Below are 20000 nucleotides of genomic sequence, written 5' to 3'. Positions count from 1 at the left end.
TGTTTGGTTGACCTAATGGCTCTGGAGAAGAAGATGAAATTGTGAAAAGTTTACAACGACACCGACGATCTCGACGACAAACAACGGACAAATTTTGATCAGAAAAGCTCACTTGGGCCTTTGGCTCAGGTGAGCTGATAACTATAGCATGTACCACAAAGTCATTCAATTCTTCAAAGCCCATAAATTTGTTTTCCGTGTATAAAACACCTACATTTAAATAGTTAAGAAAAACATGATGTAGTACAGAGTACTGTAATTACAAGGTTAATAATTACTTTAATGGGAGCAACAGTGGACAAGCATGGTAAGTTCGTATTTTGGGGAGGGGGGTTGTTAGTTTATTTTTTATTTTTTTTCCTTTATTTTTCTTGGGGGGGGGGGGGGGGGGGGGGTATTGGCTAACAATAACTGCCTGTTTCAATTTATTTTAATGCCAATTCCTAGCGTAAAAATTTGATCATTTTCCTGTACTGAAAGAAGACTGGATTGCCAAAATAACAGTACACTGCTTTAACCATTCCCTATACAATTTTATTCTGCTGTTCTGAATTAAACTAGGTCAATTATCAATCAATTTCAAACATTTTATCAAAATATTTTTATCTCTACCTCAAGTTCTATTAAGGCAGTGAATACATTCATTATCAATTTTTAACAATTACACACAGATAAGATCAATTGATAGAGCAGCCATTCAAAAATATTGAATAAAATTCAAAGACGAAAAACACAAGTCTGATAGGAAAGGAAGTGAGAGTCGGTGGAACAGAAACTGGATAATTTCACCTTCCTACCTTCAAAACAGTCGTATCCTTTCCTCATGACAACTTTGTAGATGTACTGTCGACTGCAGGGAGAAAAATACTGAAGAAGAAAGAAACCATTACATCAAGACCTGGTATCATTATCTAAAATGATGATTTGTTCTCATGTGATCTGTATATCATTACTTTCTAGAATGATGATAGAATATTAGTATTATATTATCACTATTATAGTAATATTATGAGATTAGTGGATCATTAATATAATAATATTATGTTATTAGTAATATATGATTATCATAATATCAGTATTTCGTGATGATTAAAATATTAGTATTTTATGATTATCAAAATATTAGTATTTAATGATAATTAAAATATTAGTACTTTATGATTATTATCATATTAGCATTTATTGATAATTAAAATATTAGTATTCTATGATTATTATAATATTAGTATTTCATTATGTTTAAAATATTTGATGAGTATTTTATAATTATTATAATATTAGTATTTATTGATAACTAAAATATTAGTACTTTATGATTATCATAATATTAGTATTTATTGATGATTAAAATATTAGTATTTTATGATGATTAAAATAAGTATTTTATGATTAATATGATACCGACATTACGTGTAGTAGAAATGCATTTACAGGACAAGACTGCCCAATTATACTGTTATTCAAAACTAACCTCAGTCTGAAGTCTTGAAATGTGAAGTCAAGTTCATATCAAAGGTCAAGGTTAAAATATGTGTACATCATAAATCTGTGTATGAAATTTGATGGCGTATCTTCAAAAGGTTAGTCAGAAATGTAAGACTGCAGTCATATGAAACACCAAGGTTAAAATATATGAGTAGAGTTGTCATGCTATAACATAGCTACATCTGTGTTTGAAGTTCATAAACATATGCAAAGTCAAGGCGATGTCGAGGTCAAATAAAAGGTGAAGGTAAAACAATGGGCATGTCAAATAAAAGGTTACGGTAAAACAATGGGCATAGCTGTCATGCTCTTACCAAGACGTACCTGTGCAGGAAAGCTTGATGAAGGCATCCTTGTTAAATCTATCAGAAATAAGTTAAACACAAAATCCAGAAAAATGAGGTCAAGGTCACATACAAGGTCAAGTAAAAAAAAAAAAGGCTGGCTGTCATGCTCTTGTTTCAGTGTAAAAAGTTAGTTGTAACACTTCTGCAGTGAATTTATAAATGAGCTAAATGCAAAATGGGACAAACAGACAGAACACAAATGAGAAAGTAGAATAGGGGCCCTATATGGCCCCCATTTTAAGAATTCATCCAGAACAAAAATCATCATCTAGTATCCAAAACCATTTATATCTCAAAATAGGCATCAGCGTTCACATACGACATATTCCAATTTCATAATACAGTCACAAAGTTAATGGTAATTCCAAATTTCTTCATTTTGGGTCAAACATGGACACATTTGAGCTATAGTTTCACAGCTATCAGCCATGATGGTATAGCTGTGTTGTAGAGTCACAGCCTCATTGCTGTTAACCATATTGGTATAGCTGTGTTGTAGAGCTACAGTCTCATCGCTATAATTCATGATGTCATGACTGTGTTGTACTACATTTACCCTGACTAACCTCGTTGGGGTTTTTTTTCCCCGTATCCTGACACAGCCGATGGGTACATGATGAAGTGGCCTCTAGAGGATACTTAACTGGCTGGGTTTTTTTCGTATCCTGACACAGCCGATGGGTACATGATGAAGCGGCTTACTGAGGAAACTTACCTGGTTGTTTTTTTCGTATCCTGACACAGCCGATGGGTACATGATGAAACGACCTCCGGAGGATGAAGACGGGGCACAGGAATCAGTGTCAGGGTCATGTTCACTACCCCAGTTATGACCTATAAATATCCAGAGCCAGATTAACTGAAACATTTGCCTTAGGTTCAATTATAAAATTAGTTTTCGAGCCACTTCTGCATAAATTTTCATCTTTTCACTTCCATGAATTAAGAAAGTTCATTGTTAAAATCATAATGTAGATTGAATTTTTTACATTGATCAAGTTCATGGTCTGCTATGAGTAGAAAATGAAATCCTACTTACCGAATTCTGAAATGAATAAAAACAAAGCATATTAGTGAAGATAAACAAAACAAGTACTACCTTAAACATGAATTACCTTTATATCATTCATGAAAGTTAACTCCATAACTATTTGATGTGGTAATGTTCACATGACTAACAATATGTCGTTATGATAAAATATTTACATTCACTGAATCTTCTCTTGCATTTCCCTTGAAATTGACATTGCTTTCATCATGTCCGCATAATCATTACCAAATATGGAGCATCAAAGGATTAGTATTCGATGTTCCGTTCAAAGTAATGAAAGGGTAAACAATATGAAATTTCAGTACTTAAATCTAGTTTATAATTTTAAAAAATGCATAAAAATATGAATATAAACAATAAAATGTCTTTCTTTGTTGTCTTGTGCGAGTTATGCATTTTTTCTGCAATGCTTTCATCATCCAATAAAACAACAAAGAAAGCATTTTATTGCTTAAATGACTAATCGTATGATGGTTAGGGCAACCAAGAGGCCCTGGTTAAGTCCTCAATCCCATAGCCACATCAAGGCCGAGAAGTTTAACATAGATAGTGACTTCCCCCTTGCCAAGCACCCAACATCACAAGTGAAAATCTACAGTATGTCCGATATGATCTTAAAAATCAATATACGCACCCAGGGGTGCATGAGCCGAGTTGCATGGGATACATTGTAAAGTCAGGAATGATGTGGCATATTTATAATTGTGAATATTCGGATTTAAACTTTTAGAGTTATCATGCAGATCCAGATATTTCTCAAATTTTCAATCTTTTTTCAGGACTGTGACCTTGACCTTTTTTCTCCAAAATCAATAGGGGGTCTTCCTAACCTGCTATCCAACAATATAACCAAGTTTCATTTGATTCAGTTTTCAACTTTTCGAGTTACTGTCCAGAAACCATATTTGTCTGAAGTTTTCAATCTATTTTTGGTCACTGTGACCTGGACCTTTTCCCCCAAAAATCAATAGGGGCCTTGCTTTGCTGGTATCCAACAATATATCCAAGTTTCATTTGATTCAAATTAAAAATTTTCGAGTTATCCTCCTGAAACCAAACTTTTTTGGAATTTAAAATCTATTTTCGGTCACTGTGACCTTGACCTTTGACCTATTTTCTCCAAAATCAATAGGGTCTTCCTTACCTGGTACATAGCAATATCTTTAATAAGTATCATTTGATTCGGATTTAAACTTTCTGAGTTATCATCCGGAAACCAATTTTTTCTGAAATTTTCATTCTATTTTCGGTCACTGTGACCTTGACCTTTGACCATTTTTCTCCAAAATTAATAAGGGTCTTCCTTACCTGGTACCCAACAATATATCAAAGTTTCATTTGATTAGATTGTAAACTTTTTGAGTTATCATCTGGAAACCAATTGTTGACGCCTGCCCACCCACCCGCCCGCATCACCAAACCAAATGCACGTTCAATGTCATGGTAGGCATTGTCATTGTCATATAGAACCCTCACTGCTACAACCTTAAGCACATTATATAGTGAAAAAATTTTGCCATTTCACACAAAGCTGGCAACATTTCTACATGAGTGGGACACACAACACTATACAAAGTACATGTATGTGAAGTGATGATGATCACATGACTAACAATGTGACATGTACACCTGTAGTAATGATCATGTGACTAACCATGTGATGTGGTAATGATAACATGACTATGTTGCTGTAATGATCATGTGACTAACCATGTGATGTGGTAATGATAACATGACTATGTTGCTGTAATGATCATGTGACTAACCATGTGATGTGGTAATGATAACATGACTATGTTGCTGTAATGATCATGTGAATATCCATGTGATGTGGTAATGATAACATGACTATGTTGCTGTAATGATCATGTGAATATCCATGTGATTTGGTAATGATAACATGACTATGTTGCTGTAATGATCATGTGACTAACCATGTGATGTGGTAATGATTACATGACTATGTTGCTGTAATGATCATGTGAATATCCATGTGATTTGGTAATGATTACATGACTATGTTGCTGTAATGATCATGTGAATATCCATGTGATTTGGTAATGATTACATGACTATGTTGCTGTAATGATCATGTGAATATCCATGTGATTTGGTAATGATTACATGACTAACTTTGTTGCTGTAATGATCATGTGACTAACCATGTGATGTGGTAATGATCACATGACTATGTTGCTGTAATGATCATGTGAATATCCATGTGATGTGGTAATGATCACATGACTAACTTTGTTGCTGTAATGATCATGTGACTAACCATGTGATGTGGTAATGATCACATGACTATGTTGCTGTAATGATCATGTGAATATCCATGTGCTGTGGTAATGATCACATGACTATGTTGCTGTAATGAACATATGAATATCCATTTGATGTGGTAATGATCACATGACTATGTTGCTGTAATGATCATGTGAATATCCATGTGGTGTGGTAATGATCACATGACTAACAAGGTGACATAAGGTATTGATCATGTGACTAACCATGTGCTGTGGTAATGGTTGCTTGGTGTACGAGAGCTTGACTTCCATCCGGGTTTTTGTACGTACTCAGACCTGTGTTGGCGGCCATTTTTCTGTTGTCTTTGTAAGCCACTGCAGTCAAACAATATGGCTGATGTAATTACATGGGTATTTAGATGAAGGATATCAAAGAAGAGAATTAAAAATTGACAGACACATTCATTACATACTGAAACAAAACCAGGAAATAACTCATAAAAAACACGGAATTAATTTTGACAACTATGAATAAGTGCAGGTATAATCCAGAAGAACTAAAATCACAATGAAATTAAGAATCTATTTCCTTATCAAGACAGGCAACATCATCTTTTCAATTCAATATCTCCAGGCTTAAGGAACTGTGGATTTCAATATAGGCATGCTTGAGTACCTTTGTAACGCCATTACAGTATTGAAACTAAAAGGAAAAAATATGAATTCTTAACAAAGCGATCAAGTAAAATTTGTTTAAAGCAGGATTTTTTTCTGCTGGGTTCTCATATGTATAGTAAACATCCAGGTGGACAAAATATTATGTGAATATCAGTCTAATGCATGTTAGTTTAATTAATTCATGCCTATAATGATGACTGGCTATTTATAGTATTTATACCATAGACAGGAAGATTATAACAGGACTAATGGCTGGATGAATAGGACAATCAATATCATGCGTGGTTATATCGACATGCACAATCACAAACAAATCGCTGAACCAAATCTGTAAACTTGCGCTTCACTATATTTCAAGCTGACATAAGTCTATGAGCATACTGTCATTTTTTGATAATTTTTCTATTCACTTTGAACTAAATCATCCAGAAAAGTATGTTTAAGGAGGAAAATAAACATCGAGCATTCCTTTCCAGTAGATGCAGGCAAGATCAATGGTGTACATTTTCTTTCCTCCAAACCCTTGTCCTGGAGTTTGATATATAATACAGGAACCGTGAAGAGAACCAGGCAATTGTACAACGGTAGAAATAGAAATCTTACCTCAAACTGAATCTTAAAACCGACACAGGGACACATGTATCATTTCCAATCATTTATCAACTGACACTAAATATATTTACCATATCTTCATAATTTCTTACATAAATCCATTATCATACAGCTTTATAAAATCTAAGGTACAGTATAGAGCATGCTTATAGCAAAGTGCTGGGGACGAACAATTTTGATTTGTTATAAACATAATTCATTATATTGAATAACTTCTTGATATTTTAAATCTAAAGGGTACGAAATCACTTTGTTGTAAAAATGAATTCATTATAACCATGCTGTTGTCATTGCATGTATGTTGTACAGTATTTTAAATTTCTATCTCCTTCAAATTAAACTGTTGAGAAATACTGTAAACTTTTTATATTTGGCTCTGCCACTGTAAATGACACCTGTAAACTTTTTATATTTGGCTATGCCACTGTAAATCACACCTGTAAACTTTTTCTACTTGGCTTTGCCACTGTAAATTACACCTGTAAACTTTTTATATTTGGCTCTGCCACTGTAAATTACACCTGTAAAAACTTTTTATATTTGGCTATGCCACTGAAAATTACATCTGTAAACTTTCTAAATTTGGCTATGCCACTGTAAATTACACCTGTAAATTATTTATATTTGGCTCTGCCACTGTAAATTACACCTGATGTTTTTACTTGTGAACAGATTAGTAAGTACTAGTAGTTAGAAATTATTGTAAATGCAATCAACAAAATACAATTTTTCATCATAAAGGAAACATATATCATAGGCGGATCCAGGAATTTGTGAAAAGGGGGGTGGGTGGAGGTATAGCACTTGATCTTTTAGTGCACTTTTCACAACCTCCACCCCTACCATAACATCTTAGGGAGATTGTGAGACTGTCTTTTATACATGAAAATGCTTAGGTTATTTACTACTTGTTTCCAAAGTTCTAGTCATTCTAATCTTCATACTTGGACCTTATTTCGCAGTGGAAAAAAAGAGAGAAAAGAGAAGCTGATTTAAAGGTTACTCCCAATAGGTGTGGGGTCTGTCCACCTAGGCCCCCAGAAGCGACAGGGTAAATGGTGCAAAATCCTGCATTTTGAGCATTTCCTGGCACTTTTTCATTTTCAAATTGTCTAACTCTTAAACAAAACTTCTTTGTTACATATATGTTTAAGAATTCTTAAGTGATACTTGTATCTGACGAAAATATCATAACTATACATCAGTGATCAGTGGTCTTATTTATAGTAGAATTAAATGATATTACATGTACTTGTGTTGATAAATCTGAATCATGTATTAAGTATCTACCTTTCATATCATCTTGACTCAAAGACTCGTTAACATTAAATAACTCTTAAACTTTTTGGTCTGCAAAAAAGGGGGGGGGGATCCGAACCCCCTGGATCCCCCCATCTGGATCCGCCCTTGCATATAGCCTAAATACACAAGAAAAATATGAAAGCCCTATCACTATAAACCATTCAAAAGTATTGGCCTAGGCTGAAGTGTTTCAAAAGTAGGTCAAATTCCAAGGTCATGAAGTCAAACAATTTGGTACCAAACAAAGGTCTTGTTAAAAAAAAATACATATGTGAAATATGAAAGGCCTATCACTAACCATTCAAAAGTTATGCCCATTGTTAAATTATTCAAGAGTAGGTCAAATTCAGAGGTCATGGTCACAAGGTAAAGAATTTTGGTACCAAAAGAAACGTTTTGGCACAATGAACACATATGTAAGTTATGACCAATGTTAAATTATTGCATTCAGACTAACAGAGAACCAGACAGACAGAACAAAAACTCTATGCCCCGAATCTCCAATGTGAGAAATCTTTTATCACCGCATGAGGAAGAAACTGATCAAAAGCCAAACATTTCCCAGAATCCATAAAATGTTAACTGCGTAGTAAGCTCTCTCAACTCATCAAAATTATATTCCACTCAAAAATAAATCCAGAATATATACAAAATGGACATCAAAGTGGTCTTTCTTACCTGCAGAACACATTCCTCCCAAATCAGTGACTCGCCATGAAGCGATGTAGGCCAGTCCTAGTTTGCCCGGGAAGGACTGATAAGTGAACAGGTGAGCTAAACAGAAAGTGGAGAACTTCTGATACTCCCAACCAAACATCTGAATAAAAAAAGGTAATGACATGGACAAGTTCAAATTTGACCTGCACTTCTGATACTCCCAACCAAACATCTGAATCAAAAAAATCAAAAGTGATGACATGGACAAGTTCAACTTTGACCCTCACTTCTGATTGGCTTATAATATACATGTACAGTATACTGTGTAGTTCATGCTAATTTTCATACCCATGTTATATTTGCTCACTTTGTTCTTATCCTAAATAGGTGAATTTAAAAATTGGTAATTATGAAAAATTTCATTTATCAATTATATATAGCAAATAATGACTGATTTTGAATTGGGCAAAATTTTCAATTGTATGGCTCAAAACAACATTGAAGCAAAAACTTCCTGTACACAGAAGCTGTGACTCTGACCTTTAAGATAAAATAGAGGTCCACAAGCCTTATTCGTCACCTGAGTTTTTAAGATAAAAGTATCACTAACACAAGGGCTATGGAATCTATAATAATTTTTCTGTTCTGCTTATCTACGGTATGCTTAATTTTAATATTCAGCAATTAGAATCAATCTAATTAAAACAAGATTTGTAAATCCGCTCCTCTACGATACACTTCAATACAAGATCTAACAACTCCCTGTACAAGGTCATCTCAGCATGACCTCTGTTTGAAGTATATTAACAATGAAAATTTAGAAATGACGTCACAGATCGACCAATGAGAAAGTGTGTGTCATTTAATCATCGGTCAGCATTTAAATATAACTATGTCCATTGCGGATTTGCTAAATATACAATTGAAGCCTCCACAGCAGAAATTTTGCAGAGTCTATTTGACCACAAGGATTGTATGGCAGTAATACCGACTGGATTCGGTAAATCATTACCCTATCAACTGCTCAGCGAGTAAACTATGGCAACCACCGTGTTGATTTGTTTACTCAGATTTATCAGAACGCTTTAGAAAAGATACGTAGTTCTTATAGAATGAGAGAGTACCGAAAATTTTCTAGGCGACGCTCTGATTGGTTGACATCCTGAAATGACCTCGTATGGGGAGTCGTTAGATCTTGTTTTGAAGCGTATCATAAAGGAGTGGATTTACAAGTTTAATTTTAATTACATTGTAATTGGAATAGTAATTATGAAGAAGAATTCAAAAATATTCAATTGTTAATTCAGGGATGACGCACTATAGCAGATGCAGATCAAATGCTATTGGTCTCCGAGGTGATTCAATTGACCTAAAAATATGAATTTCCTACCTCGTATAATTCTAAAGCTATGACCACTGTTAAAGTTACAGACAGATGTACAGATATATAGACCAAAAATAATATGCTTCCAGTCTTTGATTTTGGATACATAATGTAATGTGTGTGTATTTTCTCCAATAAGACGTTTTTCAATGAATTGATAAAACAATCAGACTTCTCTAACTAGATAATATTCTTACATCAAGCAGCAGTCCCATGTCAGCAGGCCGGTTCCTCATGTTATAATGTAAGCCATTAGGAGGGACATCTGTGTAGGAATCGTGGACAACCAGCTATAACCAGGACAACAATTGGACAGTTTTTATATTTTTCACAACTTTTTTCTAAATTGTTTTATTGTCTGTAACTTCTGAAAGTTTTTTTTACCATATTTCACTTGTAAAAATTTCTGAAATATGATTATCGTATTCTTAAAAAAAAATTCATAATGCATATGGTAAAAAATCTTTTTCTATTGCACACAAAACTTAATTAACTAAATGATTAATTTGTAGACAATTTAAAAATAAATTTGAAGATAAAGAATTCATGTTGATGTCAGAAAACTTCATTTTGTTGTACCTCAGCAATCTCAAAACCCAGATTTCTGATGTTCGAGCTGGAATCTGGCCACACTGTTCCTTTATATATGGCATTCACACGACCTATAATCCCAATCTGTAATAGACAATTAAAGCATTCACACGACCTATAATCCCAATCTGTAATAAGACAAATAAAGCATTCACATGACCTATAATCCCAATCTGTAATAGACAATTAAAACATTCACATGACCTATAAAACAAATCTGTAATAGACAATTAAAGCATTCAAATGACCTATAATCCCCCTCTGTAGTAGACAATTAAAACATTCACACGACCTATAATCCCAATCTACAATACAATTTTTTTAAATAAGCATTCAATATAATTGCAACAAGAGTACTGCAATTGGTACAACATATACCCATTAGACCTTCAATGCAATATCTGTATCCATGATGAGAAAAAGTCCAGAAAACTATTTGACCTACTTTTAGCCCTAAAGTAGGTCACAGTGCACCAATCAAGTTGAAATGTGAACTGATCATGCATTTCTCTGAGAGGGAGGTTGTAACAAAATTTCTGGGCAATACCTGTATTCATAACGAAAAAAATCTGGAAAACAAATAAAAGGTTTTTCTATTAAACAATACTATGACCTTGACCTTTGACCTTGAGAAACAATAGGCATCCTCTACTTGGCACAAGCTGTATGTGTACAGAGTTTGATGGTCCTAGCCCTAACGGTTCAGTCTGTATTCTGCCTTCAAGGTTTCCCTACTGATACTACAACTTTGACCTCTGACAATAGGATTCTTCTTCTCATCATGGTGATTAAATGTACCAAGTTGTAAGATCCTAGCCCCAACAGTTTGGTGCGTATTCTGCCTACATGGTTTTCCTATTAACTAATACTACGACCTTGACTTTGAAAAACAATAGGCATCTTCCTCTCACCCTAGTGATTAAATGTATCAAGCTGTAAGATCCTAGCCCCAACAGTATGGTCTGTATGCTGCCTTCATGGTTTTCCTATTAACTGATACTACATGTACAACCTTGACCTTTGACTTTGAAAAACATTAGGCATCTTCTTCTCATCATTGTGATCAAATGTACCAAGTTGATTCATTTTGCAAATTGCCTACAAGGTCCGCACAGACGGATGGACTATACTATACCATAATATGTCCCATATTTGAAGGGTGTATAAAAATGTGACATTAGAGTTTGCAAACATTGTTATTTCACCACATTCAAACGTTTACTCAACAAGTGCAGTACATTCTACTTAAAGAGGTGACCATGGTAACCAATAAAGAAGTAAAAATTCCTACGATGTATTCCCCCGTCGTTCTTCTATTTTTCTGACCCAGATTTTTGTAGAAGTAATAATCAGCCACGACGACCAATCGGCAGACAGTGTGAGTTCCCACATATGACATCGCCTGACGCTTCCTTCTCTGCGGACCTACACAGGAAAATCAGACACGGAAAATGTGGGTTAGAAAATCCATTGAAAATAGCTTTGTTTAGTAAGCTGAGGAGTTCACTTTTCATAACTAAGAATTAAGCATGGATAGAAATAAATAACATCTCTATTGAGGATTAGGCTTTAACAATGTGATCAAGGAGATTAAAATTTTCTTATTTGAATATTCATAAAATCTAAATATAGTAATACATGCTTATTGTGAAGTGATGGGGACGAACAATTTAGATTTGTTATAAACAGAATTTGTTATATTCAATAAAATAATGTTTTAAAACTACAGGGAATGAAAATCATTTTGCTGTAAGTGTGAATTCCCTATAAACGTGTTCAACCACTGTACTGTGTGGGACACATCACGGAACTCTTTATACAGCACTGATCACTGACTCTACCGCTGTATCTAACACTGTACTGTGTGTAACATAACACAGAACTCTTTATACAGCACTGATCACTGACTCTCTAACACTGTACTGTGTGTAACATAACACAGAACTCTTTATACAGCACTGATCACTGACTCTCTACCGCTGTATCTAACACTGTACTGTGTGTAACATAACACAGAACTCTTTATACAGCACTGATCACTGACTCTCTAACACTGTACTGTGTGTAACATAACACAGAACTCTTCATACAGCACTGATCACTGACTCTCTACCGCTGTATCTAACACTGTACTGTGTGTAACATAACACAGAACTCTTTATACAGCACTGATCACTGACTCTCTACCACTGTATCTAACATTGTACTGTGTGTAACATAACACGGAACTCTTTATACAGCACTGATCACTGACTCTCTACCACTGTATCTAACACTGTACTGTGTGTAACATAACACAGAACTCTTTATACAGCACTGATCACTGACTCTACCGCTGTATCTAACACTGTACTGTGTGTAACATAACACAGAACTCTTTATACAGCACTGATCACTGACTCTCTAACACTGTACTGTGTGTAATATAACACAGAACTCTTTATACAGCACTGATCACTGACTCTCTACCGCTGTATCTAACACTGTACTGTGTGTAACATAACACAGAACTCTTCATACAGCACTGATCACTGACTCTCTACCGCTGTATCTAACATTGTACTGTGTGTAACATAACACAGAACTCTTTATACAGCACTGATCACTGACTCTCTACCGCTGTATCTAACACTGTACTGTGTGTAACATAACACGGAACTCTTTATACAGCACTGATCACTGACTCTCTACCGCTGTATCTAACACTGTACTGTGTGTAACATAACACAGAACTCTTTATACAGCACTGATCACTGACTCTCTAACACTGTACTGTGTGTAACATAACACAGAACTCTTTATACAGCACTGATCACTGACTCTCTATCGCTGTATCTAACATTGTACAGTGTGTAACATAACACAGAACTCTTTATACAGCACTGATCACTGACTCTCTACCGCTGTATCTAACACTGTACTGTGTGTAACATAACACGGAACTCTTTATACAGCACTGATCACTGACTCTCTACCGCTGTATCTAACACTGTACTGTGTGTAACATAACACGGAACTCTTTATACAGCACTGATCACTGACTCTCTAACACTGTACTGTGTGTAACATAACACAGAACTCTTTATACAGCACTGATCACTGACTCTCTACCGCTGTATCTAACATTGTACTGTGTGTAACATAACACAGAACTCTTTATACAGCACTGATCACTGACTCTCTACCACTGTATCTAACATTGTACTGTGTGTAACATAACACAGAACTCTTTATACAGCACTGATCACTGACTCTCTAACACTGTACTGTGTGTAACATAACACAGAACTCTTTATACAGCACTGATCACTGACTCTCTACCGCTGTATCTAACACTGTACTGTGTGTAACATAACACGGAACTCTTTATACAGCACTGATCACTGACTCTCTACCGCTGTATCTAACACTGTACTGTGTGTAACATAACACGGAACTCTTTATACAGCACTGATCACTGACTCTCTACTGCTGTATCTAACACTGTACTGTGTGGAACACATCATGGAACTCTTTATACAGCACTGATCACTGACTCTCTACCGCTGTATCTAACATTGTACTGTGTGTAACATAACACAGAACTCTTTATACAGCACTGATCACTGACTCTCTACCACTGTATCTAACATTGTACTGTGTGTAACATAACACAGAACTCTTTATACAGCACTGATCACTGACTCTCTAACACTGTACTGTGTGTAACATAACACAGAACTCTTTATACAGCACTGATCACTGACTCTCTACCGCTGTATCTAACACTGTACTGTGTGTAACATAACACAGAACTCTTTATACAGCACTGATCACTGACTCTCTACTGCTGTATCTAACACTGTACTGTGTGGAACACATCATGGAACTCTTTATACAGCACTGATCACTGACTCTCTACCGCTGTATCTAACATTGTACTGTGTGTAACATAACACAGAACTCTTTATACAGCACTGATCACTAACTCTCTACCGCTGTATCTAACACTGTACTGTGTGTAACATAACACAGAACTCTTTATACAGCACTGATCACTAACTCTCTACCGCTGTATCTAACATTGCTACTGTGTGTAACATAACACAGAACTCTTTATACAGCACTGATCACTGACTCTCTACCGCTGTATCTAACACTGTACTGTGTGTAACATAACACAGAACTCTTTATACAGCACTGATCACTGACTCTCTACTGCTGTATCTAACACTGTACTGTGTGGAACACATCATGGAACTCTTTATACAGCACTGATCACTGACTCTCTACCGCTGTATCTAACATTGTACTGTGTGTAACATAACACAGAACTCTTTATACAGCACTGATCACTGACTCTCTACCGCTGTATCTAACACTGTACTGTGTGTAACATAACACAGAACTCTTTATACAGCACTGATCACTGACTCTCTACCACTGTATCTAACACTGTACTGTGTGTAACATAACACGGAACTCTTTATACAGCACTGATCACTGACTCTACCACTGTATCTAACACTGTACTGTGTGTAACATAACATGGAACTCTTTATACAGCACTGATCACTAACTCTCTAACACTGTACTGTGTGTAACATAACACAGAACTCTTTATACAGCACTGATCACTGACTCTCTACCGCTGTATCTAACACTGTACTGTGTGGAACATAACACAGAACTCTTTATACAGCACTGATCACTAACTCTCTACCGCTGTATCTAACACTGTACTGTGTGTAACATAACACAGAACTCTTTATACAGCACTGATCACTGACTCTCTACCGCTGTATCTAACATTGTACTGTGTGTAACATAACACTGATCACTGACTCTCTACCGCTGTATCTAACATTGTACTGTGTGTAACATAACACAGAACTCTTTATACAGCACTGATCACTGACTCTCTACCACTGTATCTAACATTGTATTGTGTGTAACATAACACAGAACTCTTTATACAGCACTGATCACTGACTCTCTAACACTGTACTGTGTGTAACATAACACAGAACTCTTTATACAGCACTGATCACTGACTCTCTACCACTGTATCTAACACTGTACTGTGTGGAACACATCATGGAACTCTTTATACAGCACTGATCACTGACTCTCTACCGCTGTATCTAACACTGTACTGTGTGTAACATAACAAGGAACTCTTTATACAGCACTGATCACTGACTCTCTACCGCTGTATCTAACACTGTACTGTGTGGAACACATCATGGAACTCTTTATACAGCACTGATCACTGACTCTCTACCGCTGTATCTAACACTGTACTGTGTGGAACACATCATGGAACTCTTTATACAGCACTGATCACTGACTCTCTACCACTGTATCTAACATTATCATTACTCACTTCCTGCATCATTGTACAGTGGAAAAAGTCGAAGACCATCCTCAAAATTCTCGGCTGCAGTAAGAGTTGTCCCCCTTGATGCATTACAGAGTGGTTCCCTATTTTTATAAACAAACAAATCTGTGAATAATTAAACTTCATTCTATCATATCTCATTAATCTCTTGTATAGTTATACTATTATGTATATCATGAATCTCTTGTATAGTTATATCATTATGTATATATATTGGAATCTTAAGTGTCTGTTTATATGTTTCTCTGTGTCTGTGTGTCTATCTGTCTGTCAGAGTATGTGCCTCCATCCTTCTGTCTATCAGAGTGTGTCTATCAAAGTATGTCCGTTTGTCCTTCTGTCTATCGGAGTATGTCCGTCTGTCTATCGGAGTACGTATGTCTGTCTATCGGAGTACATGCCTTCTCCAATCTAATTAAAATCGGATCTTCTCTAACTGTTACACTGGAGAAGGATCTGACAGCATCGCGTTTGAGGTCGTGATATTTCACTTTTCACATTGATCAATCAAATGACGACTTTTTCTAACATGAAAGTACGGAAAAACATGGGAGAAAAAGATGGCAGCAGCCATGAGTGATGTTAGAATGCCACAGAATATATTTTTTAGCAATAATGGATGTATAATATCTAAGATCTTTCATTGCTCTTCCTTTAACGCTGATATTTGGAATTCGTTTTAACTAACCATTTATCGATGCCATTTTTTTGTGAACTTACAATCTGAATATGCTTCAGTAAAATGATTCCTGATTGGTCCTTGATTCTTTGTCAAGCCATTATTATTGGTCGAATATTTATTGAATTATGCATGAGACTGTGATTTTAAACATGACCTCAAATGCAATGCTGTCAGATCCTTTCCAGTGTAACAGTTTGAGAAGATCTGATTTTAATTAGATTGTGCGTCCATTCTTCTGTCTTTTGGAGTGTGTACATCCATCTGTCAAAGTGTGTGTGTGTCTGTCCGTGTGTCTGTCTGAAGAATCTTGATTGTCTGTCTGTCCGTCTGTGTACACCTCACCTGATTCCCATGGTAGAATCCTCTGGCTTCCATTTCATGTCCGACTGTCTGTATGCTATCATAGAATCAGCTGAGGAATCTGATACATGCCTCCAAGATGGCTACAAACCAAAAGCAAATTGAGGATTCAACATTCTCTATGGATATTACTAAGAGTAGTGAACACATATTACAACACTGTCAGACAATCCAACACGATTCTTCTAGATTGTGAGAGGTTCATCTGCTTCCTTGCTAGTTTAAAATCTCAAGCATACTGGTAAGATAAAATGTAATCTAGAAATCATTTCCATCGCAGAAGTTTTCTTGTTTAATATTTTGAATTCTTACTTCAATGAAGTATCTCTCCTCCTTGGTGTTAACGCTGATAATGGCAAGATCATCCTCCCACTGAAGATGAACGGTGGACTCGGGGTCTGTTTTGGAAGTCCCCTCAAAAAATAGGTCTCTGTTAACCGAAAACTCTGAAGTGCTGCCATCTTTGTGAATTGCCGAGGCTTTAAAATCATTGGATAGCGGAACTGACGGCTTCAACAGCAGGTGAAATTTTCTGTACAAATTTCAATACAGTAAAACAATAATTGTAATTTTTCAAATATGCATTGTTTAAGAAAGGTTTGGCATATTACAATATTCAAGCATTAGATGATAATTATCTTTACACTTATTGGGCCGGGACACAGAACAGGCGTGCAGATGACAAACTGCATAATGTTGTGTTTTACGTTTCCGTGTTTTGTCTGCACACCATTTTCGTTACAATTCTCAAATGTAAAGAAAATTAGCCTTCAATTCTTATATGCATATTTACATTATATTCATATGTATTCTAGTAAATTCATATTTAATTCATCTTTTCAGTCTTGTAAGTCAACAAGATGCAACAGCCACAGAATAGCAAGGGCCCCTTTCTTTGAATTTGATTGGTTAGATTTTTTCACTTTGATGTCAAAGCGATTGATTGTTTGGAATATTGACATGCTAGTGTTGTTTTCTCTGACATTTTAAGATTTGGAAGATTTTCGAATCTGATAATGTAACTATAGATATATATACAATAGATTTTATACTACCAAAAAATATACAAACATATGATAGATTTTATTAAATGTATTCTACACATAAAAATCAGACATCAGGATTATTCTTTTAAAAATATCAATTCTAAATGGTGGTATTTTACTTTTTGGTGGATTTTCATTTGAAGCAAGTACAATTTGTATGAATGAAAATTTTGGTGCTCTATTTTTGGCAAATTTTCAACCCACTCCCTTCCCAAACCAAGCTGGCATACAATTCCAATGCACCAAAGGCACAGTGTTTGTAAAACTCCCCCCAAAACTCTCACACCCCTCAAAGAACTAAAAGCATACCTTCCAAAACTCTCACACCAATCAAACAACTAAAAACCAAAGGAGTCTGAAGTTTTATCAATTAGATTAAAATAAAAATCTGGAAAAAAAATATATATCTAATCCGAAAAAAAAAAATATCCGTCTTCTAATAATTTTTTTATTAGAAGACAGATATTTTTTCCCTGGATTTTTTTTCTGATTTAATTGATAAAACTTCAGACTCCTATGCTAAAAACATACCTTCCAAAGCTTTCAAACCACACTTCGTGGATGGCTGCAGCTGGTCGTGGGTCCACACTCCTACGAACTCTTCGATTGAGATCAGATTTCTTCAAAAATTCATAGTATGTCAAATCATCTTTTAACCCTACAACAAAATAGTTATGCAGGTAATTGAGACAAAGAAAGAATCATTTTTTCTTACTGATGCATGACACCGATTTTTACTACGAATTACTCCATTTGCATGATCAAGACAAAGGGCTCACGACGGGTGTGACTGGTCAACAGGGGACACTTACTCTTCCCAGGCACCTGATCCCACCTCTGGTATATCCTGGGGTCCGTGTTTGCCCAATTCTCTATTATACAAATCCTTATAGGAGTATGAGAGTGATCACTGTTTGTTATCGTCACCTTACATAATTGTTTATCATTACTAGTACCATATTTACGAATAGACTCTTTTTATGTACAATTTTACGATATTTCTCAATATTCAGTGGCAAGATATGTGAACTCTAGATGAAATTTTTAAGCAAACAGGATAAGGTGAACAGACAGTTATTAAGGTAATGGACAAAGTCAGACATGATAGAATTTATCCTCTGAGTTTGTAATGTCATAAAATTCATTTTGAATGACAATATACCCACAGGTTCAGCAATTCTCTTCACATGCTCAATGACTTAAATAAAGTCCTCGTATTTATCCCAGTGAGAAAAGAAGTCCACAATGAATGTTATTTTTTGCACTGTAAATCCATTAAAACCAATGTGAAACTTTTTATCTTTTTAAGTAAATCAAATACTAATTTAATGTGTGCTTGAATGAAATATTAGATAACTAATGTAATATTTATACATTATTCTAAAACTGCTGCATAGTACTACATAATACATTCTTTATTATTCACTTGGTAGGCAAGTCCCTCATTAGTGTGCTGTTTTTAGCTGAAAGATCCAAATCCAGAACCAGAAAGTCAGGCTTGAGGAATTTTGTGACCTTTACACTAGACAGTTCTAAGAAATGGATCAAAACGTAATTTACTTTTAACAAAATTGTTTTATGATAATTTCCAAGTATTTTTTTTCATGGTTTACACCTAACCTTTAATTACACCTTTGAATTGATTTGAACATATTTTATTGTATAGATATACAAAGGGATTGGATAAAAGTTCTAGCAACTTAGAAAACCTCTGCTGAATTACACCTTTATTTTACAATATATCTTTCAATCAATAATATTAAATATATAATAAAATCAATTTAATTATTGACAAAAAGCATTTTCAATTCATCTAATTAAACCCATATGGTACATACATTATTAATGAATTGTCAATTTAAATGATTGTTTAATATTACATGCATCCCCATGAGCAAATTTTAAGAGGGACGAATGCGATTAAGGACAAATAAACCCCTATGACTCTGAACGACTTTATCTGATTTATGATGATTATGAGTGTCTGAGTAGCATATATAATATATAGTGGTTATAATGCACTGGCTTCTCAGCGCTGTGACCCGAGTTGCAAAAATTGTTAAGGTGGTCACCTGCTCAGACACGTGGGTTTCCTCCCACAAAATGGCCCCTTAGTGCCAACATACATGCAAGTGGGTAAATGGTAAGAGAATGTTCAGTTTGTATGTCTGGCATTTAA

The 20000-nt window shown here is 35.1% G+C and overlaps 1 protein-coding gene across 1 annotated transcript in view; it reads right to left on the bottom strand.

The window, feature by feature from the left end:
* LOC125668371 (ADAM 17-like protease) overlaps nucleotides 1-20000 on the bottom strand; it is a 52883-nt gene that overhangs the window by 32480 nt on the left and 403 nt on the right. The window contains exons 2-13 of the mRNA XM_056149010.1: nucleotides 18353-18479; nucleotides 17088-17307; nucleotides 16758-16858; nucleotides 15719-15816; nucleotides 11645-11778; nucleotides 10342-10437; nucleotides 9960-10052; nucleotides 8400-8538; nucleotides 5394-5504; nucleotides 2872-2877; nucleotides 2548-2666; nucleotides 798-867 (exon numbers count right to left, since the gene is read on the bottom strand). Of these exons, the coding sequence (XP_056004985.1) occupies nucleotides 798-867; nucleotides 2548-2666; nucleotides 2872-2877; nucleotides 5394-5504; nucleotides 8400-8538; nucleotides 9960-10052; nucleotides 10342-10437; nucleotides 11645-11778; nucleotides 15719-15816; nucleotides 16758-16858; nucleotides 17088-17307; nucleotides 18353-18479 (1314 nt within the window). The remainder of the gene's footprint in view (nucleotides 1-797; nucleotides 868-2547; nucleotides 2667-2871; nucleotides 2878-5393; nucleotides 5505-8399; nucleotides 8539-9959; nucleotides 10053-10341; nucleotides 10438-11644; nucleotides 11779-15718; nucleotides 15817-16757; nucleotides 16859-17087; nucleotides 17308-18352; nucleotides 18480-20000) is intronic.

This window comes from Ostrea edulis, chromosome 9, assembly GCF_947568905.1.
Source record: "Ostrea edulis chromosome 9, xbOstEdul1.1, whole genome shotgun sequence".
Classification (NCBI taxonomy): Eukaryota; Metazoa; Mollusca; class Bivalvia; order Ostreida; family Ostreidae; genus Ostrea; species Ostrea edulis.
This window is presented reverse-complemented; position numbering and strand designations above follow the sequence as displayed.